Below are 19,629 nucleotides of genomic sequence, written 5' to 3'. Positions count from 1 at the left end.
TTATTTTAGGAATAAGGCCTGTTTTTCTTTTGAAGCAAGAAGGAGGCTAGTATCAGCTACATTTATGCCTTTACTAGACTATGGGGATATTTTATACAGTGCCTTGCGAAAGTATTCGGCCCCCTTGAACTTTGCAACCTTTTGCCACATTTCAGGCTTCAAACATAAAGATATAAAACTGTATTTTTTTGTGAAGAATCAACAACAAGTGGGACACAATCATGAAGTGGAACGACATTTATTGGATATTTCAAACTTTTTTAACAAATCAATAACTGAAAAATTGGGCGTGCAAAATTATTCAGCCCCTTTACTTTCAGTGCAGCAAACTCTCTCCAGAAGTTCAGTGAGGATCTCTGAATAATCCAATGTTGACCTAAATGACTAATGATGATAAATACAATCCACCTGTGTGTAATCAAGTCTCCGTATAAATGCACCTGCACTGTGATAGTCTCAGAGGTCCGTTAAAAGCGCAGAGAGCATCATGAAGAACAAGGAACACACCAGGCAGGTCCAAGATACTGTTGTGAAGAAGTTTAAAGCCGGATTTGGATACAAAAAGATTTCCCAAGCTTTAAACATCCCAAGGAGCACTGTGCAAGCGATAATATTGAAATGGAAGGAGTATCAGACCACTGCAAATCTACCAAGACCTGGCCGTCCCTCTAAACTTTCAGCTCATACAAGGAGAAGACTGATCAGAGATGCAGCCAAGAGGCCCATGATCACTCTGGATGAACTGCAGAGATCTACAGCTGAGGTGGGAGACTCTGTCCATAGGACAACAATCAGTCGTATATTGCACAAATCTGGCCTTTTTGGAAGAGTGGCAAGAAGAAAGCCATTTCTTAAAGATATCCATAAAAAGTGTTGTTTAAAGTTTGCCACAAGCCACCTGGGAGACACACCAAACATGTGGAAGAAGGTGCTCTGGTCAGATGAAACCAAAATTGAACTTTTTGGCAACAATGCAAAACGTTATGTTTGGCGTAAAAGCAACACAGCTGAACACACCATACCCACTGTCAAACATGGTGGTGGCAGCATCATGGTTTGGGCCTGCTTTTCTTCAGCAGGGACAGGGAAGATGGTTAAAATTGATGGGAAGATGGATGGAGCCAAATACAGGACCATTCTGGAAGAAAACCTGATGGAGTCTGCAAAAGACCTGAGACTGGGACGGAGATTTGTCTTCCAACAAGACAATGATCCAAAACATAAAGCAAAATCTACAATGGAATGGTTCAAAAATAAACATATCCAGGTGTTAGAATGGCCAAGTCAAAGTCCAGACCTGAATCCAATTGAGAATCTGTGGAAAGAACTGAAAACTGCTGTTCACAAATGCTATCCATCCAACCTCACTGAGCTCGAGCTGTTTTGCAAGGAGGAATGGGAAAAAATGTCAGTCTTTCGATGTGCAAATCTGATAGAGACATACCCAAGCGACTTACAGCTGTAATCACAGCAAAAGGTGGCGCTACAAAGTATTAACTTAAGGGGGCTGAATAATTTTGCACGCCCAATTTTTCAGTTTTTGATTTGTTAAAAAAGTTTGAAATATCCAATAAATGTCATTCCACTTCATGATTGTGTCCCACTTGTTGATTCTTCACAAAAACGCAAAACCCTTATGCACCACTGCACTTTGTATATCAGGGTTGGCTCTAGTCACTCATAGGCTCAGTCACTGGTATACTTTTATTTACATAGCCATTTTGGGTTTACTACCTTTTTATTTTGGCATTTTTATTGTTCAGAAATGTGGTGGGTACTCTCTTCGTTCGCAGGACTTTATCCTGCTAACTGTTCCAAACGTCCGAACTGAATTTGGTAGAAGAGCTTTTATTTACTCTGCGCCATCGTCTTGGAACGCCTTACAAAATACTTTTAAACTGGAAGAACTTGTCCCGATGTCACGTTCTGACCTTTATTTCCTTTGTTTTGTATTTATTTAGTATGGTCGTGAGTTGGGTGGGCAGTCTATGTTTGTTTTTCTATGTTTTGGTTGGTCAGGGTGTGATCTGAGTGGGCATTCTATGTTACATGTCTAGTTCTATGTTTGGCCTGATATGGTTCTCAATCAGAGGCAGGTGTTAGTCGTTGTCTCTGATTGGGAACCATATTTAGGTAGCCTGGGTTTCACTGTGTGTTGGTGGGTGATTGTTCCTGTCTCTGTGTTTTGCACCAGACAGGGCTGTTTTTGGTTTTCCACGTTTATTGTTTTGTAGTGTTCGTGTTTATCTTTGTTTATTAAACATGAATCAATATAATCACGCTGCGTTTTGGTCCGCCTCTACTTCACCACAGGAAAACCCTTACACCCGATTGGTATTTTAAATGATGAATGACCTTGAGACTGATTCCCTGACCTGTCAATGTTTTTAATTTGCTGTTTTTGATTTTGTTATACTCTTGTAAATTCTATGGTTTTTACTAGATTACTTGTAGTTTTTCATGTTGTTTGTCTGTAATTTTTGTAATGACTTGGTGCTGCCCATCTTGGCGAGGATGCTCTTGAAAAAGAGATTTTAAATCTCAATGAGCCCTTCCTGGTTAAATAAAAATATATTTTTAAAATATTTTAAAAAATCAAAAAATCATATAAACCAGATAGGTCTGTCACGTACATGCCCTTATGTCAGTCATCAGTCAAAAAGAGGGTGTCTTGTCCTGCTCCTGAAATCTGCTCCTGCATTCATCCCAGTCATCAGTAACAGAGCATTGGGGTAGGTGCATGTCTGACATCAATGTGTGCTCAATTATAATGATAATTTAATATGGTCAGTTTCCCCCAAAGTGTTATAACATAAACATACTGTTGACACGTAGGCTATGGTGAAATGGAATGTTTTGTCTTGTGTGGTAGTTTTTGTGGGTTTTTACACTTTTATGTAGGTGTCATAACCAGCCATAAAATAATGCAACATGTCAAATCCAATTGTATTTGTCACATACACATGGTTAGCTGATGTTAATGCGAGTGTAGTGAAATGCTTGTGCTTCTAGTTCCGACCATGCAGTAATATCTAACAAGTCATCTAACTTTTTCACAACAACTACCTTATACACACAAGTGTAGAGGAATGAATAAGAATATGTACATAAAAATATATGGATGAGCGATGGCCGAACTGCATAGGCAAGATTCGGTAGATGGTATAGAGTGAAGTATATACATATGAGATGAGTAATGTAGGGTATGTAAACATTATTTATATTGGCATTGTTTAAAGTGGCTAGTGATACATTTATTACATCCAATTTTTAATTATTAAAGTGGCTAGAGATTTGAGTCAGTATGTTGGCAGCAGCCACTCAATGTTAGTGATTGCTGTTTAACAGTCTGATGGCCTTGAGATAGAAGCTGTTTTTCAGTCTCTCGGTCCCAGCTTTGATGCACCTGTACTGACCTCGCCTTCTGGATGATAGCGGGGTGAACAGGCAGTGGTTCAGGTGGTTGTTGTCCTTGATGATCTTTTTGGCCTTCCTGTGACATTGGGTGGTGTAGGTGTCCTGGAGGGCAGGTAGTTTGCCCCCGGTGATGCGTTGTGCAGACCTCACTACCCTCTGGAGAGCCTTACGATTGTGGGCGGAGCAGTTGCCGTACCAGGCGGTGATACAGCCCGACAGGATGCTCTCAATTGTGCATCTGTAAAGGTTTGTCAGTGTTTTGGGTGACAAGCCAAATTTCTTCAGCCTCCTGAGGTTGAAGAGGCGCTGCTGCGCCTTCTTCACGACGCTGTCTGTGTGGGTGGACCATTTCAGTTTGTCCGTGATGTGTACGACGAGGAACTTAAAACTTACTACCTTCACCACTACTGTTCCATCGATGTGGATAGCGGGGTGTTCCCTCTGCTGTTTCCTGAAGTCCACAATCATCTCCTTTGTTTTGTTGACATTGAGAGTGAGGTTATATGTCACAACAGGTCTAAATTGTATTGGTCACATACACATATTTAGCAGCAGATGTTACTTGAGTGTAGCGAAATGCTTGTGTTCCTAGCTCCAACAGTGCAGTAATATCTAACAATTTACAACAATACACACAAATCTAAAAGTAAAATAATGGAATTAAGAAATATAGAAGTATTAGGACGAGTATATCCAGTACCAGTCAAAAGTTTTAACATACCTACTCATTCAAGGGTTTTTGTTTATTTGAACTATTATCTACATTGTAGAATAATAGTGAAGACATCAAAACTATGAATAAACACATATGGAATCATGTAGTAACCAAATAAGTGTTAAACAAGTCCAAATATATGTTATATTTGAGATTATTCAAAGTAGCTACCCTTTGCACACTCTTAGCATTCTCTCAACCAGCTTCACGAGGTAGACACCTGGAATGCATTTCAATTAACAGGTGTGCCTTGTTAAAAGTTAATTTGTGGAATTTCTTTCCTTCTTAATGTGTTTGAGTCAATCAGTTGTGTTGTGACAAGGTAGGGTTGGTATACAGAAGATAGCACTGTTTGGTCAAAGACCAAGTCCATATTATGAACTGCTCAAATAAGCAAAGAGAAACAACAGCCCATCATTATTTCAAGACATGAAGGTCAGCCAATCCGGAACATTTCAAGAACTTTGAAAGTTTCTTTAAGTGCAGTTGCAAAAACCATCAACGATATGATCAAATCAAGATCAAATCAAATTGTATTTGTCACATGCGCCGAATACAACAGGTGTAAACCTTACAGTGAAATGCTTACTTACGAGCCCCTAACCAACAATGCAGTTTCAAAAAATACAGATAAGAATAAGAGATAAAAGTAACAAGTAATTAAAGAGCAGCAGTGAAATAACAATAGCGAGACTATATACAGGGGGTACCGATACAGAGTCAATGTGCGGGGGGCACCGGTTATTTGAGGTAGTATGTACCTGTAGGTAGAGTTATTAAAGTGACTATGTATAGATCACAACAGAGAGTAGCAGTGGTGTAAAGAGGGGGTGAGGGGAGGGGGCATGATGAATGAAACTGGCTCTCATGAGGACCGCCACAGGAAAGGAAGACCAGCCTCAGAAATTGCAGCCCAAATAAATGCTTCACAGAGCTCAAGTAACAGACACATCTCAACATCAACTGTTCAGAGGAGACTGCATGAATCAGGCCTTCATGGTCAGATTGTTGCAAAGAAACCACTACTAAAGGACACCAATAAGATGAAAAGACTTGCTTGGGCCAAGAAACACAAGCAATGGACATTAGACCGGTGGAAATCTGTCCTTTGGTCTGATGAGTCCAAATTTGAGATTTTTGGTTCCAACCGCCCTGTCTTTGTGAGACGCAGAGTAGATGAACGGATTATCTCTGCATGTGTGGTTCCCAACGTGAAGCATATTTCGCAGGAGGTTGTTCGATGGTGTGAGGGTGATTTGCTGGTGACACTGTCTGTGATTTATTTAGAATTCAAGGCACACTTAACCAGCATAGCAACCACATCATTCTGCAGCGACATGCCATCCCATCGGGTTTGCTCTTAGTGGGACTATCATTTGTTTTTCAAAACAGGACAATGACCCAACACACCTCCAGGCTGTGTAAGGGCTATTTGACCAAGAAGGAAAGTGATAGTGCTGCATCAAATGACCTGGCTTCCACAATCACCTGACCTCAACCCAATTGAGATGGTTTGGGATGAGTTGGACTACAGAGTGAAGGAAAAACAGCCAACAAGTGCTCAGCATATGTGGGAACTCCTTCAAGACTGTTAGAAAAGCATTTCAGGTGAAGCTGAGGGAATGCCAAGAGTGTGCAAAGCTGTCATCAAGGCAAGGGTGGCTACTTTGAAGAATGTTTAACACTTTTTTTCTTGCAACATGATTCCATATGTGTTATTTCATAGTTTTGATGTCTTCACTAGTATTCTACAATGTAGAAAAACCCTTGAATGCTTAGGTGTGTTCAAACATTTGACTGGTACTTGTATATACAGTGGGGAGAACAAGTATTTGATACACTGCCGATTTTGCAGGTTTTCCTACTTACAAAGCATGTAGAGGTCTGTAATTTTTATCATAGGTACACTTCAAATGTGAGAGACGGAATCTAAAACAAAAATCCAGAAAATCACATTGTATGACTTTTAAGTAATTCATTTGCATTTTATTGCATGACATAAGTATTTGATCACCTACCAACCAGTAAGAATTCCGGCTCTCACAGACCTGTTAGTTTTTCTTTAAGAAGCCCTCCTGTTCTCCACTCATTACCTGTATTAACTGCACCTGTTTGAACTCGTTACCTGTATAAAAGACACCTGTCCACACACTCAATCAAACAGTCTCCAACCTCTCCACAATGGCCAAGAACAGAGAGCTGTGTAAGGACATCAGCAATAAAATTGTAGACCTGCACAAGACTGCCAAGTGTCACATATGGAGGAAACCTTGGTCTATCTCTACAGTGAACCATGGTGGTGGCAGCATCATGCTATGGGGATGTTTTTCAGCGGCAGGGACTGGGAGACTAGTCAGGATTGAGGGAAAGATGAACAGAGCAAAGTATAGAGAGAGCCTTGATGAAAACCTGCTCCATAGCGCTCAGGACCTCAAACTGGGACGAAGGTTCACCTTCCAACAGGACAACGACCCTAAGCACACAGCCAAGACAACGCAGGAGTGACTTCAGGACAAGTCTCTGAATGTCCTTGAGTGGCCCAGCCAGAGCCCGGGCTTAAACCCGATCGAACATCTCTGGAAAGACCTGGAAATAGCTGAGCTTGAGACAATCTGCAGAGAAGAATGGGAGAAACTCCCCAAATACATGTGTGGCAAAGGTGATTCAACAAAGTACTGAGTAAAGGGTCTGAATATTTATGTAAATGTCATATTTCAGTTTTTTTTAATGTACATTTGCAAACATTTCTAAAAAAAATGTTTTTGCTTTGTCATTATGGGGTATTTGTGCAGATTGATGAGGGAAAAAAACTATTTAATACATTTTAGAATAAGGCTGTAACGTAACAAAATGTGAAAAAAGTCAAGGGGTCTGAATACTTTCCGAATGCACTGTATATACAGCATTATTAAAGTGACCAGTGTTCCATGACTATGTAAATAGGGCAGCAGATGTAGAGGGGTAGTAGAGGGTATAGTAGAGGGGTGAAAAGGCCTTGGCTCGGGGGGCTGAGGTCCTTGATGATCTTTTTGGCCTGTAGATGTCCTGGAGGGCAGGCAGTGTGCCCCCGGTGATGCATTGGCCAGACCACACCACCCTCTGGAGAGCCCTGCGGTTGCGGACGGTGCAGTAGCCGTACCAGGCGGTGATACAGCCCGACAGGATGCTCTCAATGGTGCATCTGTAAAAGTTAGTGAGGGTCTTATGGTCCAAGCCAAATTTCATCACCCTCCTGAGGTTGAAGAGGCGCTGTTGAGGCGCTGGCGGCTTCTTCACCACACTGTCCGTGTGGGTGGACCTTTTCAGATTGTCAGTGATGTGTACGCCGAGGAACTTGAAGCTTTCCACCTTCTCCACTGCGGCCCCGTCGATATGGATGGGGTCGTGCCCCCTCTGCTGTCTCCTGAAATCCACGATGAGTTCCTTCATTTTGTTGCCGTTGAGGGAGAGGTTATTTTCCTGGCACAACTCTGCCAGGGCCCTCACTTCCTTCATGTCTCGTCATTGTTGGTAATCAGGCCTACCACTGTTGTGTCGTCTGCAAACTTAATGATTGAGTTGGAGACGTGCGTGCGTGGCCACGCAGTCATGGGTGAACAGGAAGCACAGGAGTGCATTGTGATATACTGTATGTGTTTAGAGAGAGATAGAGAGAGAATAGCTGTTTGACGAATACACCCCCAACTCTCCACCTCAGCTCTGTCCAGGCCCAGAACCACTTGTCTGTAGTCCTCCCTTGGGCAGGCAGACAGAACGATGTCTCCAGGAGATAACAAGGTGTCTGGCTGGTGATTCCCATGGTGGCTGAAGACAACATGCTCTGCTCTTTCATTTCATCAGTCCAAATTGGCCGGCCCGGTTAAGCATCCAGAGAATGCTTAATGCCACAAAGTAGTGCTTTAACATTCTGCACTCCTAGCCAGTCACTGTGACTGATTTGTATTATAGTTATCTATCTGTGAGGAAAACAAAGTCCTCAATGCCATAATGGCTTTAAGTAATCACTCAGGATAGAATGCACTTTGTTGTGGGACTAGAAGGAACTACAGTATCAGCTAAAATATGAAAATTATGAAAATGGGCCAACCAAATCATTATTTCCTATATGGAATATTTGGACTCTTGGACCTGGACTGGTGTAGTGGCCATGAAGAGAGGGATGTATTTATGGGATGTTATGTTTCCTCCTCTTCCTCCAGTACCACCAGGACACTGCATTTAGATGGGCCATCTGGCCCTGCAGCAGAGTGCTCCCAGTCCCAGTCCCTCTCTGAGCTCGGATCACATATTCACAGCGGTGAGATCAGCGACATATGCTTCTGCTCCCGATACCACCCATGTCTGGCGTCCAACCACACGCTGGTCAGTGATCTGGGAGATGACATCATTCCGGTAACGTTGTGTGTGTCGTGGTGTGTGTGTTTTTTGCACCCATTCTGATTGACTCCCTAATAGGCTGCCCAATGCTCCTCTAGCATGGACAACATACCACCCAAGTTGAGCTGAAATGCAAAAACACCCACACAAACGACACCTACGGAAAAAACATCCACACAAACGACACCTACGGAAAAAACACCCACACAAACGACACCTACGGAAAAAACACCCACACAAACGACACCTACGGAAAAAACACCCACACAAACGACACCTACGGAAAAAACACCCACACAAACGACACCTACGGAAAAAACACCCACACAAACGACACCTACGGAAAAAACACCCACACAAACGACACCTACGGGTGACAGAGAAAGAGAGAGCGACAGAGAGAGACAGAGAAAGAGAGAAACAGAGAGAGACAGAGAGAGACAGAGAGAGAAACAGAGAGAAACAGAGAGAAACAGAGAAACAGAGAGAAACAGAGACAGAGAGAGACAGAGAAAGAGAGATACAGAGAGAGACAGAGAGAAACAGAGAGAGAGACAGAGAGAGACAGAGAGAGACAGAGAGAGAAACAGAGAGAAACAGAGAAACAGAGAGAGACAGGGAGAGACAGAGAGAAACAGAGAGAGACAGAGAGAGAAACAGAGAGAAACAGAGAGAGACAGAGAGAAACAGAGAGAGACAGAGAGAGACGGAGAGGAAGAGGGAGAGGGAGAGGGAGAGAGAGGGAGAGGGAGAGAGAGAGAGAGAGAGAGAGAGAGAGAAGAGAGGGGAGTGCAATGAAAGTGCTGAACACAAGTCCATCCCACGCCACCTTGATCCTCCGAACGGGAGGCACTTCCTGGTTAGACAGGAAGATGGATGACCTCAACTCTATTAATAACTGAGCTCCACTTACCATGGCCTGTGTGTGTGTGTGTGTGTGTGTGTGTGTGTGTGTGTGTGTGTGTGCGCCAAAACTGCTAACACTGTAACTTCCCCCTGAAGCTAGCTAAAAACAACCACCTCCCCCAATGTCGCCCACGCCTCCTGCCTACTGATAGATATGCTACATTATAACAGCGCAGTGTGGTTACAGTAAAACCAACCTCCTGCATGCACGTGTGGGCCTTTTCCATCCTTCCTCACAGAAACAGGGACTCATGCAAACCAAACCAAAGGTTCCTGCATGGTTCCTCTGTAGCTTTTTGTCCATTGAGATATGTTATGTCTGAATGAGTGTGTTTGACAGGAGTGGAATAAGGTCTAGGGATAAACTCAAGGCATTTTATCAACATTTAACCCTCTAATATTCAGTTATGAGGAGATTTTCTGCAGAGAGAGGAGAGACATAGACAGTGATATATGAACAGAGAGAGAGAGAGAGAGAGAGAATGTTCTGCAGATAGAGAGACAAAGAGAGAGCCTATCTGGATGTTGGAAGGCACCACTGAAGGAGCTGTGCTAATCCTAATGATATGTGACAGGCAGACATAAACTTGAATATGAAGTGAACCATGATTACAGACGATTAGATAACAATCACTACGTACTGCAGCCAGAGAGCTTGTGTGCCTGCCCTCGATTTCTCGCTGTCTGTGGTGTGTGTGTGCGCACATGTGTGTGTGCATGCATGCGTGCGTGCGTGGGTGTGTGTGTGTGAATTGCCTGTAGTCTGAATCCGCATGTGGAGTGGAGTAGGGGCAGAGGAGTAGGGGGACTGTGGAGTATGGGGGGCAGTGGAGTAGGGGGGCTGTGGAGTGGGGGGGGGGGGGGGGGGGGGGCAGTGGAGTAGGTTGGGCTGTGGAGTAGGGGGGCTGTAGAGTAGGGGGACTATAGAGTAGGGGGACTGTAGAGTAGGGGGGACTATAGAGTAGGGAGAACTGTAGAGTAGGGAGGACTGTAGAGTAAGGAGGACTGTAGAGTAGGGGGGACTGTAGAGTAGGGGGGACTGTAGAGTAGGGGGGACTGTAGATTAGGGGGGACTGTAGAGTAGGGGGTACTGTAGAGTAGGGGGTACTGTAGATTAGGGGGGACTATAGAGTAGGGAGGACTGTAGAGTAGGGAGGACTATAGAGTAGGGGGGACTGTAGAGTTGGGAGGACTCTATAGTAAGGGGGACTGTAGAGTTGGGAGGACTGTATAGTAGGGGGGACTGTAGAGTAGGGGGGACTGTAGAGTAGGTGGGACTGTAGAGTAGGGGGGACTATAGAGTAGGGGGTAGTGTAGAGTAGGGGGGACTATAGAGTAGGGGGGACTGTAGAGTAGGGGGGACTGTAGATTAGGGGGGACTGTAGAGTAGGGGGTACTGTAGAGTAGGGAGGACTATTGAGTAGGGAGGACTATAGAGTAGGGAGGACTGTAGAGTAGGGAGGACTGTAGATTAGGGGGGACTATGGAGTAGGGAGGACTGTAGAGTAGGGGGGACTATAGAGTAGGGAGAACTGTGGAGTGGGGGGGACTGTAGAGTAGGGGGACTGTAGAGTAGGGGGGCTGTAGAGTAGGGGGGACTGTAGAGTAGGGAGGACTGTAGAGTAGGGGGGACTGTAGAGTAGGGGGGGCTGTAGAGTAGGGGGGACTGTAGAGTAGGGAGGACTGTAGAGTAGGGGGGACTGTAGAGTAGGGGGGACTATAGAGTAGGGAGGACTGTAGAGTAGGGAGAACTGTAGAGTAGGGAGGACTGTAGAGTAGGGAGGACTGTAGATTAGGGGGGACTATAGAGTAGGGAGGACTGTAGAGTAGGGAGGACTGTAGAGTAGGGAGGACTGTAGATTAGGGGGGACTATAGAGTAGGGAGGACTGTAGAGTAGGGGGGACTATAGAGTAGGGAGAACTGTAGAGTAGGGAGGACTGTAGAGTAGGGAGGACTGTAGAGTAGGGAGAACTGTAGAGTAGGGAGGACTGTAGAGTAGCCGGGACTGTAGAGTAGGGAGTACTGTAGAGTAGGGAGGACTGTAGAGTAGGGAGGACTGTAGAGTAGGGAGAACTGTCGAGTAGGGAGGACTGTAGAGTAGGGAGGACTAAGTCACTACATAGGCACCCTAAGTCCCAGGCCCATTGAGACACACACACACACACACACACACACACACACACACACACACACACACACACACACACACACACACACACACACACACACACACACACACACACACACACACACACACACACACACACACACACAGCAGGTTGACATGAGAGCCTTTCTCTTGATTAATCTCCACCACTTCAGCCCCACTAGATGTTGCTACTGAACTACACCCAGCCTCTTGTTGCAGCACAGTGATAAAATACAGACTCTGTGGATCAAACACTAGCTGCATACGGTCACTGTACCCATGAAGTCAGCAATGAACACCATAGCAAAGTCAAGTTTGGTACCCGATCAAGCCCTGCACATTATTCACAGAGTAAAGTTATAAGAGACATGGTTCTAATTGACCTCTTGGAGATGAGATGTTCACATTTACAATAAACGTTTCCTTTGCTAAATGTAGAACAGTTATCATACAGATAGTGATACATGCTGTCTGAAATCAGAGGGGTTCTACTCAGTATGACTGTCCACTGTCTCTCATTCAATGAACCATCCTTTTCTTGATGAAATACCTACATTGTGTTGTTGTGAGATTCTCATTTCAGAGTACACGCTCCGTTACGTGTTACAGTATTCAGTGTTACAGTGTTCTCTCTCTCTCTTCTCTCCTCTTCTCCCTCCCTCCCTACACCCCTCCCTCTCTAAGAGCAGATGAGCCACCTAATGCAGACAGAGAAGGCAATCCACTTGTCTGTAGAGAATCAGAGGACACCAGGACACATTCCTCTCTGAGATACATTATCAATTTGATGGGCCTGGTGGATTTCCACCTCCTCCCTGTACTGCTGCTATTGATGCCTCCCAACTTCACTTCATCATTCAGCAGCTACGGCAATAAAGCAGGAACATTTCCCTCCCATTTCCCACCTATAAAGGTGGCGTTCTCTCTCTTTAGAATGTTGTCTTGTTCCCACAGCAGTCAATCCTGAACCAAAAGGGTTCTTCCTGGAACCAAAAGGGTTCTTCCTAAACTCAAAGGCTAGAGACACTCAAAGGCTAGAGAGTGACCATCATAGACCACAAAATCAAATTGTAAACATGATACAATATTATGGCTGTCAGTAGTTAAATGGTGTTACTAAAGGTCACTAAGAGGAATGAGGTTTGCTGCTGTTGTCCAAGGAGGGCTGATCGATACGGTAATAAGCAGACAGAAGCACGTACGTAAGCATTCAGGAGCTAACACTGCTGAAACCCACAGAATAATATTGGGTGAATCTCAAGTGCAGGTTCCTCACCTCGGACCTTCTCCTCCAATGAGTTTTGCGAAAGAGGTGAGAGGACACAAGGAATCAAGGAAATACAATTGAAATTGACCCATGGTGCCCCCAGGCCTAGAGGACACAGGTTTGACTGACACCTTCCCATCACCTGGCTAATAGCCTTCTTTAACAGGGATTCACCCTTGAGTCCTTTACTATGGAGCCAGTGCCACCTCTGATGCTGAATCCTAATGGAGTGACCCAGGGGAGGAGGGACCAAACGCAGGCCTGATAATGATGATTGGTGTTCCATTTAAGGTGTACTCCAGATAGAACAAGTTTGTGCCTCGTGGATTTAAATGTTGTTGTTTTTTACTAGGATCCCCGTCTTCCTGGGGTCCACACAAAACATGGAACATGACATAATACAGAACATTAATACACAAGAACAGCTCAAGGACAGAACTACATACATAAAAGGCACACGTAGCCTACATGTCAATAACATACACACAAACTATCTGGGTCAAATAGGGGAGAGGAGTTGTGCCGTGAGGTGTTGCTTTATCTGTTTTTTAAAACCAGGTTTGCTGTTCATGTGAGCAATAAGATGGAAGTGAGTTCCATGCAATAATGGCTCTATATGGGAAATGAGATTTCATTAAATGTAATGTAGCGCATGATAACTTTTACTACTCCCACTGACAGGATTTTTACAAGCAGCCATTTTGCACTAATGACTTGGATATGAAATAGTGACCCTGACAGTAATGTAGTTGAAGTAGTACTGCTGTGGTAACATACAGGTCAAATCACCTTCAAACCAATGATGGACAATTCCTGTGTTTGGGCCCATACACAGCCAGCAGATTTCACAACAAGCAGAACTACAAAAACAGTGTGACATAGGCATGGTATTCTCTGTTGTGCAGCAGGGACAGGGAGTAGCTAGCTACTGTGTGTTGCACTTTTGACATGAAAATGGGGCAAACGAGAGATGTAGCCTGTGAGCTCACAGCATCATGATGAGACAACAACAGTAATGTGTTAGTGTCAGCATTGCACTGCCCATTGTTGACAGTGTGTCTGTAGGATCCATCTGTTTAAGGGGCACGGCTGATAGCTGGCAAACACTGAGCCTAGTGGAGTGAGACCTGATCTGGTGTCAAACGGAGTGCTTGGAAGGGAAGGTGTGTGTCTGTTTGGGATGCTGGATCGTAAAGCTAAAGCATATGGTGTTGTTTATCTGGACTCACAGGAAGAACCAGGTCTGAGTCACTATTTCTGGACAGGATGCCATTACAATACGGCAATACAGGGACTGTGTTTTTACTGTATAATGAAAGAGACAATCTGTTAAGACCATACAGTAACAGACGTGCAGGGAAGCTAAAATAGCCTGGGACCTCATCCATCACACATCAACCTTACAATTCTGGTTAAGGGTAGAAAATGGAACTGGCAGTGTCACAAGTAAGGTAAACTATGGATGTTGCCATATAGGTCTTGGAGGAGCACAGTACATTCAGGGGATGTGTTTAGACCTTCATAGGAAATATATGTAGACCAAATAGAAATGATGAATCTGTTTATCACTGACGGACATCCCCTGTGTTGTAGCTACAGTACTGGCTGTGAGTTAAACAGGACCAATGTATCATGAGATTGAACATCATCCATACTTCTCCCTCTGTGTTGGCCAATGTACCATTAGCATAACTGACATGGTACATGGCGGTGTGTTCCTGCCCTCCTTCCCAGCCGTCACTGTTAAATGCTTGATGTACTGCATAATTATACATGACACCATATTCAATTACATCATTTCGTCTCACATTCTCAAACCAGAAGCAGGTCGTTTCTGAGGATAACTGGGAATATATCATTTCCAAGGTGTGGAAAGTCATTAATAGAAAAGTCTGCCAGGTCCCAAGATCTTTGCAAACCATTATGAACCGTTGTAGATGCGTGCGAGGTTTGGACCTGTTTGTGTAATGGCTGAAGTCTGTAAATAAAGCCACAGCGTCTTACCCTTCCCTATTGAGGTTCGGACCTATTGGTGTAATCAATTAGCTACCTACTGTACAGTCAGAACGCGTCAGTGCCTTTCAATGGATGAATACAGTTGTATTGCCTCACCCTTCCCTGTTGTCGTCCTCATCCAGGTTAGAGAGGAGCTGTGATCCGGCCAGGGAGAGGTCCAGGTGGGCCAGAGGAAGGTCCCTGTAGCCAAAGCTGACCAGCTGGACAGGAGCCATGCAGGAAGGGTTCATCTCCTGCACACCATGCTCCTCCACAGGGTCTGGCTGGGAGATGATCTCCAGGTCTGATAGGCCTCCAGCCTGCTGCTCCACCACGTCACTAAACACACAGGGAGAGAAGACGACTGTGTTAGCCCACTGAGCTCAAAGCCTCTTCACCTTCTAACTCCACTGGCTCTGGCTTCACCCTTTACCTCCAGGTCCTACAACCCAACCGCCTGCTCAACCATTTACCTCCAGGTCCTACAACCCAACCGCCTGCTCAACCATTTACCTCCAGGTCCTACAACCCAACCGCCTGCTCAACCATTTACCTCCAGAACCTACAACTCAACCGCCTGCTCAACCATTTACCTCCAGGTCCTACAACCCAACCGCCTGCTCAACCATTTACCTCCAGGTCCTACAACCCAACTGCCTGCTCAACCATTTACCTCCAGGTCTACAACCCAACCGCCTGCTCAACCATTTACCTCCAGGTCCTACAACCCAACCGCCTGCTCAACCATTTACCTCCAGGTCCTACAACCCAACCGCCTGCTCAACCATTTACCTCCAGGTCCTACAACCCAACCGCCTGCTCAACCATTTACCTCCAGGTCCTACAACCCAACTGCCTGCTCAACCATTTACCTCCAGGTCCTACAACCCAACCGCCTGCTCAACCATTTACCTCCAGGTCCTACAACCCAACCGCCTGCTCAACCATATCCTTAAACACAATGTTGTGTGTTGCTGGAGATCCAGATCATATATCAAAGTCTGAGAATCAAAACTATGAGATGAAGGTGCTCATGTGTTACTTTGAAACAAACAAGACAGGGAAATAAAGTCCATTGAAGTGCTGTAGAAAAACACCAACTTGGCTATTGGCGAGTTGGTGCATCAATGATATCTGATTGAAACACACACAGTGACCTGAGTAGTGGTAGAGGCTGAGCCTCTTCTGTAGGGAGGTAGCAGAGCACCATGACAAAGGGAACAAACTGAGCATATCCAGTGATTTGACATGGATTATTGTCTGATATGCATGACTTCCTCCGTTGGGGTGGAACAAAAGTTGAAATGATACAAACAGAAAGTTATTGAAAAAGCTCTGTCCTGTCGCACAATAGAACAAACATTAACATTATTCTGTCTCACTCCTGCCAAGTGTTAGCATTTCATCAAACAGGCAGACTGAACTTATAGACGTTAAATCGGTACCCACACTCTAAGAAAACAAAGTTATATCTAGAATCTAAAAGGGTTATTTGGCTGTCCCCATAGGAGAACCCTTGAAGAACCATTTTTGTCTCCAGGTAGAACCCTTTCCACAGAGGGTTCTACATGGAACCCAAAGGGGTTCTCCTATGAGGACAGCTGAAGAACCATTTTGGAACTATTTTTTCTAAGAGTGTAGGTCAACTGATTTTGCAAACACACACTGAGGGAGCACAAAGCACAACACCTGACACTGTTGTTTCATTCTCCTCTGTAGTATAGTTAAACACCTCTATACAGCTGTGTCAGCACCTCCAGAGTATGTATACTGTAATACATCAGAAGTTTCTATTGTGGGCCAGGCCTCTAGCAGCATCACACAGCCCATCACTCAGCCCATCACACAGCCCATCACACAGCCCATCACACAGCCCATCCACAAGCTTCAGTTGTGCCCTGTGGAGCATATTTTTAGACCAGAGCAGATGCGGATGTATCATGTCTGCTGTGACGTTGCTCTCCTCTACCCTCACAAGCCCAGTGGAGTGCCTCACAAGCCCAGTGGAGTGCCTCACAAGCCCAGTAGAGTGACTCACAAGCACCCCACTGTCAGATGAGTGGATCGGAGCTCTTACAAATGTGAAGTTAGGAACGAGAGAAGAGGAGTAGGAAGAGAAGTGGGAGAAGATGAGGAGGAGTAGGAAGATAAGTGGGAGAAGAGGAGGAGGAGTAGGAAGAGAAGTGGGAGAAGATGAGGAGGAGTAGGAAGAGAAGTGGGAGAAGATGAGGAGGAGTAGGAAGAGAAGTGGGAGAAGAGGAGGAGGAGTAGGAAGAGAAGTGGGAGAAGAGGAGGAGGAGTAGGAAGAGAAGTGGGAAAAGAGGAGGAGGAGTAGGAAGAGAAGTGGGAGAAGATGAGTAGGAAGAGAAGTGGGAGAAGAGGAGGAAGAGTATGAAGAGAAGTGGGAGAAGAGGAGGAGGAGAAGGAAGAGAAGTGGGAGAAGAGGAGGAGGAGAAGGAAGAGAAGTGGGAGAAGATGAGGAGGAGTAGGAAGAGAAGTGGGAGAAGATGAGGAGGGGTAGGACGAGAAGTGGGAGAAGAGGAGGAAGAGTAGGAAGAGAAGTGGGAGAAGAGGATGAGGAGACGGGAGAGAAGAGGAGGAAGAGTAGGAAGAGAAGTGGGAGAAGAGGAGGAGGAGAAGGACGAGAAGTGGGAGAAGAGGAGGAGGAGTAGGAAGAGAAGTGGAAGAAGAGGAGGAAGAGTAGGAAGAGAAGTGGGAGAAGAGGAGGAGGAGAAGGGAGAGAAGAGGAGGAAGAGTAGGAAGAGAAGTGGGAGAAGAGGAGGAGGAGAAGGGAAAGAAGAGGAGGAAGAGTAGGAAGAGAAGTGGGAGAAGAGGAGGAGGAGAAGGAAGAGAAGTGGGAGAAGATGAGGAGGAGTAGGAAGAGATGTGGGAGAAGATGAGGAGGAGTAAGAAGAGAAGTGGGAGAAGAGGAGGAGAAGGAAGAGAAGTGGGAGAAGATGAGGAGGAGTAGGAAGAGAAGTGGGAGAAGATGAGGAGGAGTAAGAAGAGAAGTGGGAGAAGATGAGGAGGAGTAGGAAGAGAAGTAGGAGAAGATGAGGAGGAGTAGGAAGAGAAGTGGGAGAAGAGGAGGAGGTGAAGGGAGAGAAGAGGGAGGTTGTAAGCAGTCTCCCACTGATTCACAGTCAGTGATTGTCCTCTCTCTCTCTCTCTCTCTCTCTCTCTCTCTCTCTCTCTCTCTCTCTCTCCCTCTCTCTCTCCACTGGGCTGTACTGTGAGACGCTCCACTAGGCTGTACTGTAAGGAGCAGTGAGGCGCTCCACTGGGCTGTACTGTGAGGAGCTGTGAGGCACTCCACTGTGCTGTACTGTGAGGCGCTCCACTGTGCTGTACTGTGAGGCTCTGTGAGGTGCTCCACTGTGCTGTACTGTGAGGCACTCCACTGGACTGTACTGTGAGGCACTCCACTGGGCTGTACTGTGAGGCACTCCACTGGGCTGTACTGTGAGGTGCTCCACTGTGCTGTACTGTGAGGCGCTCCACTGTGCTGTACTGTGAGGCTCTGTGAGGCACTCCACTGTGCTGTACTGTGAGGAGCTGTGAGGCACTCCACTGGGCTGTACTGTGAGGCTCTGTGAGGCACTCCACTGGGCTGTACTGTGAGGAGCTGTGAGGCACTCCACTGTGCTGTACTGTGAGGCTCTGTGAGGCACTCCACTGGGCTGTACTGTGAGGTGCTTCACTGTGCTGTACTGTGAGGCGCTCCACTGTGCTGTACTGTGAGGCGCTCCACTGTGCTGTACTGTGAGGCTCTGTGAGGCACTCCACTGTGCTGTACTGTGAGGAGCTGTGAGGCACTCCACTGTGCTGTACTGTGAGGCGCTCCACTGTGCTGTACTGTGAGGCTCTGTGAGGCGCTCCACTGTGCTGTACTGTGAGGCGCTCCACTGTGCTGTACTGTGAGGCGCTCCACTGTGCTGTACTGTGAGGCACTCCACTGGGCTGTACTGTGAGGGACTCCACTGGGCTGTACTGTGAGGCACTCCACTGGGCTGTACTGTGAGGTGCTTCACTGTGCTGTACTGTGAGGCGCTCCACTGGACTGTACTGTGAGGCACTCCACTGGGCTGTACTGTGAGGTGCTCCACTGTGCTGTACTGTGAGGCGCTCCACTGGGCTGTACTGTGAGGTGCTCCACTGTGCTGTACTGTGAGGCGCTCCACTGGGCTGTACTGTGAGGCGCTCCACTAGGCTGTACTGTAAGGAGCAGTGAGGCGCTCCACTGGGCTGTACTGTGAGGAGCTGTGAGGCACTCCACTGTGCTGTACTGTGAGGCGCTCCACTGTGCTGTACTGTGAGGCTCTGTGAGGTGCTCCACTGTGCTGTACTGTGAGGCACTCCACTGGACTGTACTGTGAGGCACTCCACTGGGCTGTACTGTGAGGCACTCCACTGGGCTGTACTGTGAGGTGCTCCACTGTGCTGTACTGTGAGGCGCTCCACTGTGCTGTACTGTGAGGCTCTGTGAGGCACTCCACTGTGCTGTACTGTGAGGAGCTGTGAGGCACTCCACTGGGCTGTACTGTGAGGCTCTGTGAGGCACTCCACTGGGCTGTACTGTGAGGAGCTGTGAGGCACTCCACTGTGCTGTACTGTGAGGCTCTGTGAGGCACTCCACTGGGCTGTACTGTGAGGTGCTTCACTGTGCTGTACTGTGAGGCGCTCCACTGTGCTGTACTGTGAGGCGCTCCACTGTGCTGTACTGTGAGGCTCTGTGAGGCACTCCACTGTGCTGTACTGTGAGGAGCTGTGAGGCACTCCACTGTGCTGTACTGTGAGGCGCT

At 46.2% G+C, this 19,629-nt stretch overlaps 1 protein-coding gene across 1 annotated transcript in view; it reads right to left on the bottom strand.

Moving 5' to 3' along the window:
* LOC110526636 (transmembrane protein 266-like) overlaps positions 1 to 19,629 on the bottom strand; it is a 103,454-nt gene that overhangs the window by 67,145 nt on the left and 16,680 nt on the right. Inside the window, exon 3 of the mRNA XM_036963872.1 lies at positions 14,945 to 15,166. Coding sequence (XP_036819767.1) covers positions 14,945 to 15,166 — 222 coding nt within the window. The remainder of the gene's footprint in view (positions 1 to 14,944; positions 15,167 to 19,629) is intronic.

The sequence above is a fragment of the Oncorhynchus mykiss genome, chromosome 26 (genome assembly GCF_013265735.2).
Source record: "Oncorhynchus mykiss isolate Arlee chromosome 26, USDA_OmykA_1.1, whole genome shotgun sequence".
NCBI classification, from domain to species: Eukaryota; Metazoa; Chordata; class Actinopteri; order Salmoniformes; family Salmonidae; genus Oncorhynchus; species Oncorhynchus mykiss.
The sequence above is the reverse complement of the archived record's forward strand: the minus strand, read 5'-3'. Positions and strand labels throughout refer to the sequence as shown.